This window comes from Mobula hypostoma, chromosome 15 (assembly GCF_963921235.1).
Source record: "Mobula hypostoma chromosome 15, sMobHyp1.1, whole genome shotgun sequence".
In the NCBI taxonomy this organism is placed as follows: domain Eukaryota; kingdom Metazoa; phylum Chordata; class Chondrichthyes; order Myliobatiformes; family Myliobatidae; genus Mobula; species Mobula hypostoma.
The window spans coordinates 28,001,219-28,017,117 of NC_086111.1; the positions used below are offsets into that span (position 1 = coordinate 28,001,219).

Here is a 15,899-nt window from a genome sequence, read left to right on the forward strand (position 1 = left end):
ATAACTATTGAACAAGGCAATAGCAATGTAAAAGCAATTTTAAGACAGGGATTTATACCCTCAAAAAAGTAATTTCATTATACTTTTTTTAAAATTATATAGCCTTAGTCTCATCAGTACTTTCAAATCATTATTATTTTTCGCTACCTAGTTCAAATCTGTTGCAAAGTGATGACACTTCAGACTGATTACTTAAGAACACTCCCTGTCACTGTCCTGCTCCCTGCTGTAAAGTTCAACACCTTGAAGCAGCTACCAAGAGAGTCAATATCACTACCATTAAAGCAACAACTAGTCAGGGCATCTATATTCTTGTATGGCTGTGTGGATTTTTTAATGTTTCTGAGCCTATTCTTTAAATCATTTAATTGAAAATAGACTTCAGTTTTTACAAAAGAACCGCACCTGAGCTTTAATTTATTTTGAATTAGGGAGGAACCTAGGAGGTCATGCATATAGTTCTTTGAAAGTGGTACCTCGGGTTGATGAGATGGCAAAGGCGACTTCCTGCATACTGGTCTTCATCAGCTAGGGACATTGAGATGTTTGGATGCAACTGTACAAGATTTTGGTGTGGCCACATTTTGAATATTGTGTTTAGTTTTGATCACCCTACTATAAAAAGGATGCCATTGACTGTAAAGACAGTAGAGCAATGAGCCAAGAAATGCATTCTTGAGCTGCAGCTGTGTTGATGGCCAGCAAGGAAGATATGTCATCCCTAAACCAAACTGTCTGTGGTCTCCTGGTGAGCAAGTTAAGGACTCACTTACAGAGGAAGCTAAAGAGATCCAGATTTAGAAGCTTGGTGATTCACAATGAGGGGATGATGTTATTGAATTCTGAGTTGTAATCAATAAACAGCAGCCTGATATAGGTATGGATTGGAAATATTTGCAAGGATATGGACCAAATAGGATAGGGCTAGATTGGAAATTAGGTGAGTATGAGCCAATGGTTTGAAGGGAAACTTTCTGTATTGTATTACTCCATGATTCTGTTTGTCTATCCTGATTACTTTTGTTACTTCCAACAATTGCAGTCTGAAATTTATACCTACACATACCTATACTTTATTGTTCATGTTAAATTTATATTCTTCAGATTAATTTCTCATAAATTAAATGTAGAGTGGTAAATAGATGGTTAGGAGATTAAGCACAGCCTGTTCAAAGCCTGAAGTTAATTAATATTGCATTTTAATTAAGTTTAGGATTTGAAGGGTGCCAAGGATTCAATGTTCAATAATTACTTTGATAAATGGATCTAGTGTTTTCCCAGCGTGTATGACAAATAAACTGTTCTTAGGCTTCCAGCCGGATACAGGTATCGATCACAACCGACGTTTCAGTGACAAACTTTGCAGTTTTCATCAGGGATGATGCCTAGTCCAGTGGTATTTAATCAACAGTCGAATTCTCAGGATTCCCTGTGAATGAGGAGCAGCGTATATTAGCCAGACGGGATGCACGGTGGAAACCTGCATCAAGGAGCACAGGAGCACATTCGTTTCGGTTACCCAGAGAAATCGGTGATAGCAGAACACCGCATTCACAATGGCCACAGGATTGACTTTGACAGTACAAAACTACTGTGCTGTGTAAATGGCTTTTGGAATCATCTGGTAAAGTAAGCCATTGAAATAAAACTGAATGAAAAGAATTTTAACAAATTCAATGGTCTCACTCTAAGTAAGAACTGGAATCTGATTGTAAACAAGGTGGAAGAAGAAAAATCTGATTGGATGAGGACTAACCAATCAGGAAGGATGGACTACAGGTGTATAAATATCATCCCTGATGAAGATGGCAGAGTTTGTCATTGGAACGTCAGTTACAATCGAAACCTGTATGAGGCTGGAAGCCCAAGAGGAGTTAATTGTCCTTTGATAAATGTTAGCAGCAAGTGACAGCAGACTTAACAACTACAGAAGGTCTTGTTGCTAATCAATCTTCAACTGCCCATCTGCATCTGGCCCAGATGATGTACTTGGTCAAACACTGAACACCTGTGCTAATCAACTGGCTGGAGTAATTGCTTTAGCAGTCGAAGGTATTGAGCTGCTTTAAGCAAGCTTCAGCCCAAGTAAAACATGGCAACCTGACTCAATGGCGATCGTCCAGTAGCACTTACATACACTGTGATTAAGTACATTGAGAGGTTGGTAATGAAACATATCAACTCCTGCCTGAGGAATGACTTGGATCTGCTCCTATTTACCTACCATCACAACAAGTCAACATCAGATGTCATTTCATAAGCTCCACTCAGCTCTGAAACATCTTGACAATGAAGACGAATCAGGATACCCTTGTTGATTATAACTCAGTATTGAATGCTATCATCCTCTTGGAAATAAATCAATAAGCTCACTTCAGAAAATTGGACTATCAGGCCGTACTCCTCCTCCCGGATTACAAACAGAAACTGAAGCGGGAGGTCATGGTGTCAAAAGTGGTGTCGCGTTGGATGGAGGGAACAGATGAGGTCCTCCGTGACTGCTTTGAATTGGTAGACTGGTTAGTATTCAAGGACTCAGCAGCTGACCTCGATGAATATGCCTCAGCTGTCATGGACTTTATCTGGAAATGCACAGAGGACTGTGTGTCTCGCAAGACATTCCGGGTATTCCCTAACGGAAACCTTGGATGAATTATGAGGTCCAGTCCCTTTTGAAGGCTAGAGCTGCGGCTTTTAGGTCCGGGGATACCAGTCGCTACACAGAATCCAGGCGTGAACTTCCGAAAGCCATTCAGGGCGCCAAGAGGCAATATCGAGCCAAGTTGGAAGCCCAGGCTAACCAGAGGGATGCCAGTAGACTATGGCAGGGTCTAATTGAGATCACTGGGCACAAAGAAAAGGCTGGGAATATCAATAACTGTGGCGCTTCTCTTCCTGACGAACTTAACGTATTCTACGCAAGATTCGAACAGACGAGGAGCGTCCCACCCCCTCCGGATGAACCGGACCAGGTGGCATCAAGATTCATCATCACCGAGGAGGAAGTTAGAAGGGCCTTCCTGAAGATAAATCCAAGGAAGGCGACGGGCCTAGATGGCGTCCCAGGATGGGTTCTCCGGGCCTGTGTAAGCAAGCTAGTTGCTGACATCTTCAACTGCTCCTTGCATCAGTCTAAGTTCCCCTCATGTTTTAAGAAGGCAACGATAATCCCAGTGCTGAAGAAGAGCAAGGTGGCATGCCTGAATGTTTATCGACCTGTGGCTCTGACATCAATTGCTATGAAGTGCTTCGAGAGATTGGTTATGGCACACATCAATGACAGCCTACCGGTCAACTTTTACACTTTGCAATTCGCCGACCGGAGCAACAGGTCAATAGCAGATGCCATCTCTCTGGCCCTACATTCTTCCTTAGAACACCTGGAGAATAAAGACGCATATGTAAGGCTCCTTTTCATTGACTACAGCTCTGTCTCTAATACCATCATTCCAAATAAACTGATTCCTAAGCTCCAGAACCTGGGCCTTAGCACTCAGATCTGCAGCTAGATCTTCACCTTCCTCACAGACAGGACCCAGGCTGTAAAAACAGGGGATAAGCTCTCCTCTACAATCACTCTGAGCACTGGTGCCCCACAAGGCTGTGTACTCAGCCTCCTGCTGTACTCACTGTACACCCATGATAGTGTAGCCAAGTTTCCATCAAACTCAATATATAAGTTTGCTGATGACACCACAATTGTAGGCTGTATCTCGGATAATGATGAGTTTGAGTACAGAGAGGAAATTAAGAACCTGGTGGCACGGAGTGAAGACAATAACCTATCCCTCAACATCAGCAAGACGAAGGAATTGGTTGTTGACTTCAGAAGGAGTAGCGGACCGCACGACCCCATTTACATTGGTGGTGCGCAAGTGGAACAGGTCAGAAGCTTTAAGTTCCTTGGGGTCAATATCACAAATGACCTGCCTTGGTCCAAACAAGCAGAGTCCACTGCCAAGAAGGCCCACCAGCGCCTTTACTTCCTGAGAAAACTAAAGAAATTTGGCCTGTCCCCTAAAACCCTCACTAATTTTTATAGATGCACCGTAGAAAGCATTCTTCTAGGGTACATCACAACCTGGTATGGAGGTTGTCCTGTCTAAGACTGGAAGAAGCTGCAGAAGATCGTGAGCACAGCCCAGCACATCACACAAACCAATCTTCCGTCCTTGGACTCACTTTACACCGCACACTGTTGGAGCAGTGCTGCCAGGAAAATCAAGGACACGACCCACCCAGCCAACACACTTTTCGTCCCTCTTCCCTCCAGGAGAAGGCTCAGGAGCTTGAAGACTGGTATGGCCAGATTTGGGAACAGTTTCTTTCCAACTGTGATAAGACTGCTGAACGGATCCTGACCCGGATCTGGGCCGTACCCTCCAAATATCAGGACCTGCCTCTCGGTTTTTTTGCACTACCTTACTTTCCATTTTCTATTTTCTATTTATGGTTTATAATTTAAATTTTTACTATATTTACTATCGATTTGTACTCCAGGGAGCGCGAAGCACAGAATCAAATATCGCTGTGATGATTGTATGGTCTAGTATCAATTGTTTGGTGACAATAAAGTAATAAAGTAAAGTAATGAAGTAAAGCTTCAAGACCGAGACGTTAATACCTCCTTGTGCAACTGGATACAAGATTTCTTCACTTGCATACTCCTATCAGTTTGGATCAGCAACAACATTTCTGCCACATTCACCATCAGCACAAGAGCACCACAAATCCGTGTGCTCAGCTCCCTCCTCTACTCACATTATATTTATGACTGTAATTATGCTCCAATGGAATATTTAGGTTTGCTGATGACACCACTGTTGTTGGCCGAATGAAAGGTAGAGATGAATCAGGATGTAGGAAGGAGATTGAAAATCTGTTCAAATGGTGCAACAACAACCTCACTCTCTGTGTCAGCAAAACCAAAATGCTGATTATGGACTAAAGAAGGAGAAAACAGGCTATCTATGAGACTGTCCTCATTAGGGGATCAGAGGTAAAGAGGGTCAGTAACTTTAATTCCTTGGTGTTAGCATTTCGGAAGATCTGTCCTGGGACCAGCTATTAAGTGTCGTTACAAATAAAGCATGGCATCACCTTTATTTTCTTAGAAGTCTGTGCAGATTTGGCATGTCATTTAAAACACTGACAAACTTCTGTAGATGTACAGCGTGGAATATCTTGACTGGTTGCATAGATATACCCAGGTCCACCAAAGGACATTGAGAACATTGACAAGGAGCACTGCTACAAGAAGGCAGCATCCATCATCAAGGACCCCCTCCATCCAGGCCATGCTCTTATCTCACTATTACCATCAGGAAAGAGGTACAGGAGCCTTAGATCTCACACTACCAGGTTCAGTAACAGTTATTAACTGTTCAACAATCAGGCTCCTGTATGTGGATAACTTCACTCATCTCAACACTGAAATGATTCACCAATCTATCGACTCACTTTCAAGGACTCTGCAATTCATGTTCAGAATATTATTTATATACTTATTCTTTGTATTTGAACAATTTGTCTTCATATGCACATTGTTGATCAGTCTTTGTGTATAGTTTCTCATTAATTCTATAATATTTCTTGGTTCTCCTGTGAATGCCTGCAAGAAAATTAATCTCAGGGGTGAATATGGTAACATATCTGAACTTTGATAGTAAATATACTTTGAACATCGAACTGCCATGCATAGAGAGAAACGTTGAGGGTAGAGAGTAGGTAAAATATCTACAATCAAATTTCTCTATTCTATCCTGGAGATTCCAGATCAGTTGAACTATACTTGCTGTCATTTCAGCTGAGATTAGTTCATGCCTAAGACTGGAAATTGAACATGGAACTCATAAGATCCCGTATCACAGATGGTGGGCATACAGCCCATTGGGTTATGCCAATTTTGAAAAGGCAATCAACTTAGTTCCACTTCTCTGCTCTTTCTCTATAGGCTTTGAATTATTTTACCCTTCAACTATTTATCTATTTGTTTCTTCAAAATCAGTATTTGGTCACTTTCACTAGCCTTTCAGATACCACATTCCAAATTATATTAACTTGCTAGGAAAGGAATTGCAATCTTCCTTTTCCTCATTCTGCTTTTCTGGATAACTTCAGATCTGTGACCTTGGTACTGACCCTCTTGTCAGTGAAAATAGCCACTAATTAATATATCAAATTCTTTACATTTTTGAATATGTCTGTCAAAATCATTCCATAACCTTGATCAAAGGTGATAAGAACAATCTTAGTTTCTTTGGTATCTACGAGGAATTTGAGTGCTGTTATAACAAATCTCCTCTGCATCATGAGATCTTACCCCATAAGTTGTGGGTGTCCCCAAATGTATACAGTTTTCCAGCAAGATTCAAATTCATTTTACAAAATGATTGGCATGAGGTCCTTGCGATTACAGTCCTTGGGAATAGTCAGAAACTGAAGCTAGGCTCACAGTGATTAAGCCACTCTCTTTTATCCAATGTAGTCTATGCATGAAATTCATGCAGTGTGCTGATTTTAACATTTAACGGCTGATAGCTTCATGGCTGTCTATCTCACACAAGATAACTTAATCCAGTTTTATGATTGGTGAGCAGCAAACATTCACCTTTTAAAAGGGAGGGTCATCACAATGGTACTCATTGACAAGATGCATGTAACCTGTGACATGAAGTGGCAAAACATAAGAGAGATTAATGATTTTGGCTGGTGAAAATGCAGAGCAGATGACTGCCTGCCTCTTTTTACGCTGTATTGCTACTGGTCTGTACCGAGATACAGCCAGGAAGATCATGCCATACATACAGTAATTACCAGGAAATAATAAAAAAGAAACAGAATACAGAACATAGTCAATAGCTGAAACATTAGCTGTTTATATCCTTCTGTAGATGCTGCCTGACCTGCTAAGTTCCTCCAGCAGTTGTGTGTTGCTCAAGGTTTCCATCATCTCCACGATCTCTTGTGTCACTGAACATAGTGTTTCAGCTACAGAGAAATTGCAGAGCTGGTAGACAATACAAAGTGCACAGGCAAAAATAAGGTAGATTGGGAGATCAAGAGATCATCTTTAGCATATGAGAGATCTGTTCAAGAGTCTGATAACTGAGGTACAGAAGCAATTTTGAGCCAGATGATACATACCTATACCTAGTTTTTCCATTGTAATAAAAGAGTTGTTCATTTATTTCAGGAAGTGGGGTGTTGCACACAATCCTTTTCTCATCAATGTACCGAGGTTAAGAGGGTTGAGAGCTTCAAGTTCTTAGGAGTGAACACCAGCAAAAACCTGTCCTGGTCCATACAGACAGATGGTATTATCAAGAAAGTTCACCAGTGGTTCTGCTTCCTTGAGAGGCTGTAGAAATTCATATGTCCCCATTGACCACCACCAATTTTTTGTGCCATTGAAGCATCTTAACTGCATGCATCATGGCTTGGTGTAGTAACTGTTCTTCTCGGTATACTAAAGAAGCCACATGAGTGACATTGGTGCATTGTTGGTAATGAACGTAAAGATCGGTACATACTGATTGTATTTTACCTTCTGCATATATTTTTATGAATATAATTTTAGTCTGTGAAGAGTGGCAGAAATCTCCTCTGTTCAGAAGGGGCTGTCAGCGGGATCTCTGGAAACACACTGAATAGGCAGCCAGAAGAGAGAACTGTAGAGATGATTATCAGGAGTGCAAGAGGCAATGCTACTAGAAATTCAATGACCCCATACTGTAAGTCTACTCAAAGTTAGGGAACTGAATATGTGTCTGCTATCTTATACGTGCCTTATACTGTGTATGAATATTGCTACTGTGTTTTGCACATTGGCCCTGGAATAATCGTGCTTTGTTTGGCTGTTTCTATGAGTATTGATGTAGGGTTGAATGACAATTAAGTTTCAACTTGAAAGCTGCAAATGCTGAAGTAAAATACTGCATGCTATTGATCTTGCAGTTTTTAAATTCTCTATTGTCACTATTTTACAATATTATCAGCTAGAGTTACTAAAGGCTGATAGAAAATAAACTCTAGCTACAATTTGTTTGTGTTCAGTGTTCAGAAGCACGTCATTAATACAGATCGGGTTCTGTATAGTCAGGTGGGCACACCCGCTGAACTCCTCCAGCAGTTTGTTTCTTGTTGTAATCAAGTGGCACCTGCAGTTAAGTAATGTGATAGTTTATATATTTTAATAATGACCATTTTTAGGTGAGTATTTAGCTGAAGAACATTATTAAGCTATTTTTCTTGCATGGATGGCACTGAAATATGTTTTATATTTGCTCCTTGAAATATTTGAGTTTATTTATAGGAAGAAAGAGACATGCACTTTGCTCTTTTGCTATGATTTAATTTTTCTCACAAAAGACTCTTCCATTCCATCTCATTAGAATGAAAATTGCACCCAAATCAATGGACATCTTCATGGATTTCTCTGTTTAATTGCAAGGGTCAAAACTGAAAAAAAAATCGACCTTAATAAATATCAGAAATGGTACTGCCATAAATTTCCAAGTATATCCTGATGGCAAAAGTTTATCTTTTTCCCTGACAACCTCTTTTATTTTCTGAAACTACACTAGCAATTATATACTGACATTAAGTGCAATCTTCCTTTTGCTTGTGCTGGCCAGAAATTCAAATTCAAGTCATAAATCACATCAGCTGTCATAAGCAGTCTCCCACACAGGCAACTGCACTTTCTATAAGCCTGGTTGGTACTTATTGATGTTACCAGATAAATTCAGTTACTTCTGCTTCATTGTTTTATTAAAGCCAGAGGAGCTTGGAAATTCTCCCAAATATTTCAAAATAAATTATTGTTTTAAATCCAGGCACTTGATACACTGGCTGCTTTATTATTGGTGTTATTTCGACTTCTGCCTCAATTTACTCAAACCACTAGTGATGACTCAGTTGATTGCTTGGCAAAACATGTGCTTTCCTTTTAGAAAACAGTTTTGCGGTCTTTACAAGTGAAACCTTTAATAACTGTTGCATTGATGTATCCTATCATTGGCACAAAAGGCAGTTTGCAGATTAAAATAGAATCCAATTACCACCACAACAAGGAAAATTGGAGTACTGAAAACTGTTGAATGTTGTGAAGCCAATTATTTCCCTTGTAACTAAATTTAATGAAAAATTCTGAAATTCAGTGTTGCAAAAAGATAAAGATTTGTCTCTACCTAAAAAGAATGATTTTCATTCTGTTCCATTTTATGTTATTTCTATAGTTATAAAAGAAAATAACTGATTTTTTTGGAATGTAGTTAAAATTTTGTAATTAAGAAGAAGAAGAAGAAGATCTTTATTGTCATTGTTGTGGAGCAATGAAACACAGTTTAGCCGCTCAACGTTTTGCAGTATGACAAAGAATATATACATAAAATAAACTCTAAAACCTCAAGAGTGCAGTCCAAAATTAATAATATATGGATGGGGGCTAGGACTATTGCACACCTGCCATTCCTGGAAGTGTGATGCATTTAGCTGCTGCCGTCTTAGGAGGGGGGCAGGAGAAGAGAAGGGGGTGTTATACATTTCACTGCTTGTGGGTAGAAGCTGTTAAGGAGTCTCTTTGTTTTCATCCTTAATGCTCTGTATTTCTTCCCAGAAGGTAGAGGGGAAAACAGGTGATGTCCAGGATGAGTGGGATCCTTTGAAATACAAGTAGTCTTCTTTTGAAGTCTGCCAGTATAAATGTCTCTGAGGGAGGGTAATGTTGTGCCAATAACCCACTCTGCTACCCTCACCACCCGCTTGCAAGTCCTTCCTGTTCTGTTCTGTGCAGCTGGCAAACCACACTGCACAGCAATACATCAGGAGGCTCTCTATAGTTGTCCGATAGAAGTTGATCAGCAGGTGATGAGGGAGGAGAGCGGGCTTTAGCTTCTTTAGGAAGTAGAGCCTCTGTTGGGCCTTCCCCACCTGGTAAGAGATTGGGTAGTCCAGGTGAGGTCAGCCGAGATGTGGACGCCGAGGAACTTGAAACTCTCTACTCTCTTCACCTCTTTCCCGTATATGTGCAGAGCAGAGTGCTCAACGTGCTTTGATTTCCTGAAGTCTACTATCAGCTCCTTGGTTTTTGGGATGTACAAGTCCAGGTTATTATGACAACACTATTCTGTCAAATGCTGTACCTCCTCCCTATAGGCTGTCTCATCACAGTCTGATATGATACCTATTAGGGTGGTATCGTCAGCAAGTTTGACAATGGTGTTGGTGGAGTGAATGGTAGAGCAGTCATGGGTGAAAAGAGAATAGAGGATGGGGCTGAGAACACACCCCTGTGGTGTACCGGTGTTCAGTATAAGAGTAGATGATGTGTGTTCTCCCATCCTTTGGGGTCTGTTACTCAGAAAATCCAGTATCCACGAGCACAGTGAACTGCCAAGGCCCAGGTTGCTCAATTTCTGCACCAGTTTGTAGGGGATGACTGTATTAAAAGCTGAGCTGTAGTTCACAAACAGCATTCTTACATAGGTGTTATCCTGATCCAGGTTTGTAAGGGCTGTGTGGAGAGCTGTGATGACTGCATCCTCTGTCGATCTGTTTGCACGATACAACACAAAGTCAAAAGACCCAACTTTATCCTAAATTCTATCATTATGGACTTACTGAAAGATCTCTCCCTTTAATACTGTCATTACATTCTTTTTGATTAATTAGGCAATTTTCGCTTCTCCTTTAAATCAATTTCTATCACCTCTGAACTTTCTATACCTTTTTTTTATGCCATAGACCCCTTGGGCAGTCCTGTGAAGCCTATGGACCCCTTCTCAGATTAATGTATTTAAAAAACTGTATATAAAATATATAGGATTGCAAAAGAAACCAGTTATATTGAAATACACTTATCAAACATTTTTAAAAATGTGATATAGTAATATATGTGCTTCTTTATTAATGCATTTAATAACAAGACTATACATTTAAAATCTAGACAAGTTAAAATTAAATTTTATTTTTTAAATACATATCAGTGTGAAGGCTATTGTTGCTCAGCTTGAATAGGAACATTAAACTGTGGGGTGGTCTTTGACAAAGCAACATCCATGTCACATTGGCCATCCAATCGCAGGGCTGACCAAGAGTTGGCCAGTTATGTTGCACAAGCGTCTGCAGACAGGAAGACTGCCATCACGGTTGATCTAGCAGTGCTCCAGTAACCACCATAATTTCAAAGTAGTGATGAGTATGCAGTATACAGTATTTTGAGATATTTGTAACAACTGTAATGTGATATGAAAACATCTGTGATTTCTATTGGTGACAAAGTCACAGGTTCTGCTAATACTACTGTGGCCACAAATACAAAATACTCTGCAGATGCTGGGGTCAAAGCAACATGCACAACACGCTGGAGGAACTCAACAGGTCAGGCAGCATCCGTGGAAATGAACAGTCAACGTTTCGGGCCGAGACCCTTCATCAGGACTGAAGAGGGAAGGGGCAGAGGCCCTATAAAGAAGGTGGGGGGAGAGTGGGAAGAAGAAGGCTGGTAGGTGCCAGGTGAAAAACTAGTAAGGGGAAAGATCAAGGGTTGGGGGAGGGGAGGCATGGAGGGGATAGGCAGGAAAGGTGAAGAATGAATAGGGGAAAGCACAATGGGTAGTAGAAGGAGGTGGAACAATGAGGGAGGTGATAAGCAGCTGGAGGAGGGGGCAGAGTGAAACTGGGATAGGGGGAGGGAGGAGGAGTGAATTACTGGAAGTTGGAGAATTCAGTGTTCACGCCAAGGGGCTGGAGACTACCCAGATGGTATATGAGGTGTTACTCCTCCAACGTGAGTTTGGCCTCATCATGGCAGTAGAGGAGGCCACGTATGGACATATCCAAATGGGAATGTGAAGCAGAGTTGAAGTGGGTGGCAACCGGGAGATCCTGTCTGTTGTGGCAGACGGAGCGGAGGTACTTGACGAAACGGTCCCCCAATCTGTGTCGGGTCTCACCGATGTAAAGGAGGCCGCACCAGGAGCACCAGATGCAATAGATGGCCCTAACAGACTCACAAGTGAAGTGTTGCCTCACCTGGATGGACTTTTGGCGACCTGAATGGTGGTGAGAGAGGAGGTGTAGAGACAGGTGTAGCACTTACGCTTGCAGAGATAAGTGCTGGGTGGGAGATCTGTGGAGAGGGACGTGTGGACCAGGGAGTCACGGAGGGAACAATCCCTGTGGAAAGCGGAGAGGGGTAGAGAGGGAAAGATGTGCTTAGTGGTGGAATACTACTGTGGGTTGTTGCCAACATTCATAGTTGAAGAAAATGCTAAATTATAATTAGAGGTTAGTGAAAATAAAGATGTAATTTTTCTCCATCCAGCTCATGGACCCCAAGTGGTCTGTGGACCCCAGGTTTAGAACCTCTGTTCTATAATCTGGAACATAGAGTTACCAGTCCTGCCCTTCCCTGAACCATGTTTCCGTGTCTCCACTAATATCATAAATCTATGTACTGCTCCACACACTAAGCTCTATAGTTTTACTGTGAAGCCCCTTGCATTAAAGTGAAGACAGTTAAGTCTGTCAATATGTCTACACTTCCTAGCTGCTTCTGTTTTCTTCCCACAAGGCTTGTTTGATTTATCCTCTATGTTTAAGTTACTCTCACCACCTGCTGCATTGGTACTTTGTCTTTCTTCTCCCGTGCCAAATTAGTTTAAGCTCCCCCCCCCCCCACCCTGAGTAGAGTCAGCAAATATCCCTGTAATTCTTTAGTCTCCCTCCAATTCAGGTTGCATTCTTCAATCATGGAATCTCTGCTGCCTTAGAAGAAATTCCAATAATCAAAGTACATAAAGCACCACCCCCCACCCTGCACAGCACACACCTTTGCACAAGAACTTCAGCGAAAGCCACAGATAATGTATCTTGAGGGTGATTATTTAGGCTTTAATTTGCTTTATTTTTTCAAGTTCTTTTTTGGCACTTGGTAGAAATCTTTTAGCCTTGTTTGAATTGTGTTGGAAGATGAGTCAGAATCATCTATCAGTATCCATAACTGACAGAAACTTCTGCTTACCCATTCATGAATCCAGAAGCATTGGTCGGTGAATTATTGACAGCAGTCCCATGGAGGGAGCTCCGTGTGCAAATAGAAACTTATGGCGATTTTAATGGAGGAAATTAAGACCAAAGGTCCTTCTCAAGTCAGAGAAAGGAAACAGTGGAACTTCCATGGATTTGAAAGAAGGGAATATTTCCAAGGGAATGATATTGAGTGTTTATTATCTTAGTTTTGTGTACTATGTTTTGTGTGCTTTAGAATATTTCACCATTTAAGTTTCTTGATATTCTTTGATTAATTTTATAAAGGAAAACTTTCATCACTTTCTTCGATTTTTGAACATTTTCAGCGATCTGAAAAGCACTGTCTGCTTTCCATATTTGTCACCTGGCTCAGTTTAGTTGACAGTCAGATGTTCTTACACTTTCTTTTTGAGGATGTCACTTGAATTTTCTATGTGATCTTTATTCTAAAGATCCCCAATCCAGGAGGACCCTGTCAGCAGCTGTTATTGTGCGTATGAAACACAGTCAGCAGCAAGACTTTGTAACATCACACAGATTTTAAATTCCAATTCAAAATTACAAAAACAAAATTACCAACGTCATTCGCCCAATAAGTGTCCATACTCACTAAGGAAACCGTAAACACAGCAGAGATTTAATGTTTTATTTCACTTGCAACACATTAATGATTGCTAGCAGGAAACAAGTATTGTGGATGTGATCAAAGCACCATGTCTCTGCAATCCCCCCTTGGATTTGGTGCCTTAAAGAGGAGCAAAGTACAAATGTCAGCGTCAGTCCCTTCACCTGCTGCTTCTCTATTCTGTATTCTGTTATTTCCTCTGCTATTTAGATCAGATAGGTACTTTAAAGGGATATCATTTTGCAGTTATATTAATTCCTATTTGTATTGGGGAAAATATGCTCTAATAATATGTAAATATAAATAATATGAAGCACTATGGTGACCACTCCCCCACCACGGTCAACAAGTCTGCTGTTCTGGAATTTGAGACCTGATCTTCAGGGTTCTGTCATCGGCATGTACTGGAGTTCATACTGAAGGCCAAAGACGAATCCGGAAGTCCGAAGCCGTGAATTTGTCAGACCACTTGGGAAGTTGGAGGTCTGATGTTTCAAGTCTGCCATTCCACGGGAGCCTGGATGTTCAGAGGTGATCTGTATTCGGGTATAAGGACTGTCCTACATATGCGAGTGGGTAAGTGGGTGGCCTTGTTTTGCTATTGTTCTGTTGTTGATATTGCTGCTTGTGTTGTTTGGTTGAACATTTGGAGCACTCTATGTAGGCGCAGGTAACACTTGCGCAAACAACTCATTTCACTGTATGCTTCGATGTTCGTGTGATAAATCTGTATAAGCATATGCATAAACATGAAGTCGTCCCAAGTTTCTCTCCTAGAGTCATACAAGGTGGAAACAGGCTCTTTGCCCCACCAAGATGGATGCCAACGAACAAGCACCATTTACATTAATCCATTTTATTTTTCCCCACAATCCCATTGACTTCCTGCTGATTCTAGCAATCAGCTGCACACAAGAAGCAATTCACAGTTGTAAATTAATCAACCAACAAGCAGTATATGTGCTGTCTCAAATGATGTGTTGCTATTAGAAACAGCCTCAACTATTCAATAGTTTATTTGATACCTACAACTGCCTGAAGGCTCTAATGAAACACTTAGGCAACCAGCAATAAGGTAAGTCTAGTACAGTTAGTGATTTATAGAGGGATAAAACATTGGCCAGAAAATTAAAGCAACAGTTCTCCAGCCCCATGTTACTGGCATGTTCCCCTCAAATAAGGTGGCCTCTTGGTTTCACCAGTTGCTGACTTGACATACGTGGCACTAATAGTCTAGCAGGGTGTGACTTACATTAAGATATAGTTGGTCTGTCCACTGCCCAATGATGCGGTAGTCCCAGGTATTGTTGGCAATGAGCTGGTATTGGAAGATATCATAACGGCCTGGAGCATCACCTTTATCATTGAACATCACAGGATTTCCAGCACTACCTGAAGAGAGAAGGGAAAAGAACCAATAAAACTAAGTGGAGATTTGACAACACAGGCTCTCAGAGAGAGAAATTCTGGAAGGGTCGCAAATCAATTACGATCACCCTATCAGATTTATTAACAAAATTTAAAATGAACTGCTTTAAGGAATAACTGATTGAGCCAAACTAAAAGGAAAAGAAGGTTGCATGGCATAGATTATTAGAATTAAGCCCCAGGAGAATTCTTTAGGGGGAATCAGGACAGAGAATGAAGGCAGTAAATACTCTTTTTCTTCTTGCAATAGTGCTCCATCTTCCTGTGAGAGATAGTGTCATGAGAGGCCAGACTCAACTGGGAAATCTTAATTTGCACCCAAAAACAACTTCCCTTCACTTTCTTCTCTTTTAGCAAAAGGGAATGTAGTATGAGAAAATGATAAGAACTGCTTTGCTTTGATTCAGTTTGCAATTTCTTTCATCTAAACATGCGCTAAAATATATTGCATTTCTGTTCAGATTAACTCCTATTGTGGCCAAAATTGTCTCTACAAATTATATCAAAATTACATTAAGCCTTATTGTTTAATCTTATAATTGCCCTATTGTCTAGTATCAATAGTTACAATGAAATAAATCAGTGTGCACTTCTACAACTCCATTAATGTTCTCAAGAAGTGACAGCAAGTTATTTTTTATTGAGTAATAGTAAATATGACAGCCAAAAAGAACACTGAGTAATGGCCATTATTTAAGGCTTTGCTTATCAAGGGAGTGATGTCCAGGACTCCATGAGAATATGCAAGTACACGAGTTAAGACCTTCAGCTGGATATCCCCTGAAGGTCAAAATTTCCTGAAAATCTCTAC

At 40.7% G+C, this 15,899-nt stretch overlaps 1 protein-coding gene across 2 annotated transcripts in view; it reads right to left on the bottom strand.

Annotated features, from left to right (window-relative positions):
• The window catches only part of LOC134356766 (metabotropic glutamate receptor 7-like), an 854,194-nt gene that overhangs the window by 298,024 nt on the left and 540,271 nt on the right, over window positions 1–15,899 (bottom strand). For both annotated transcript variants that reach the window (XM_063067868.1, XM_063067869.1), the window contains exon 7: window positions 14,913–15,052. In XM_063067868.1, the coding sequence (XP_062923938.1) occupies window positions 14,913–15,052 (140 nt within the window). The remainder of the gene's footprint in view (window positions 1–14,912; window positions 15,053–15,899) is intronic.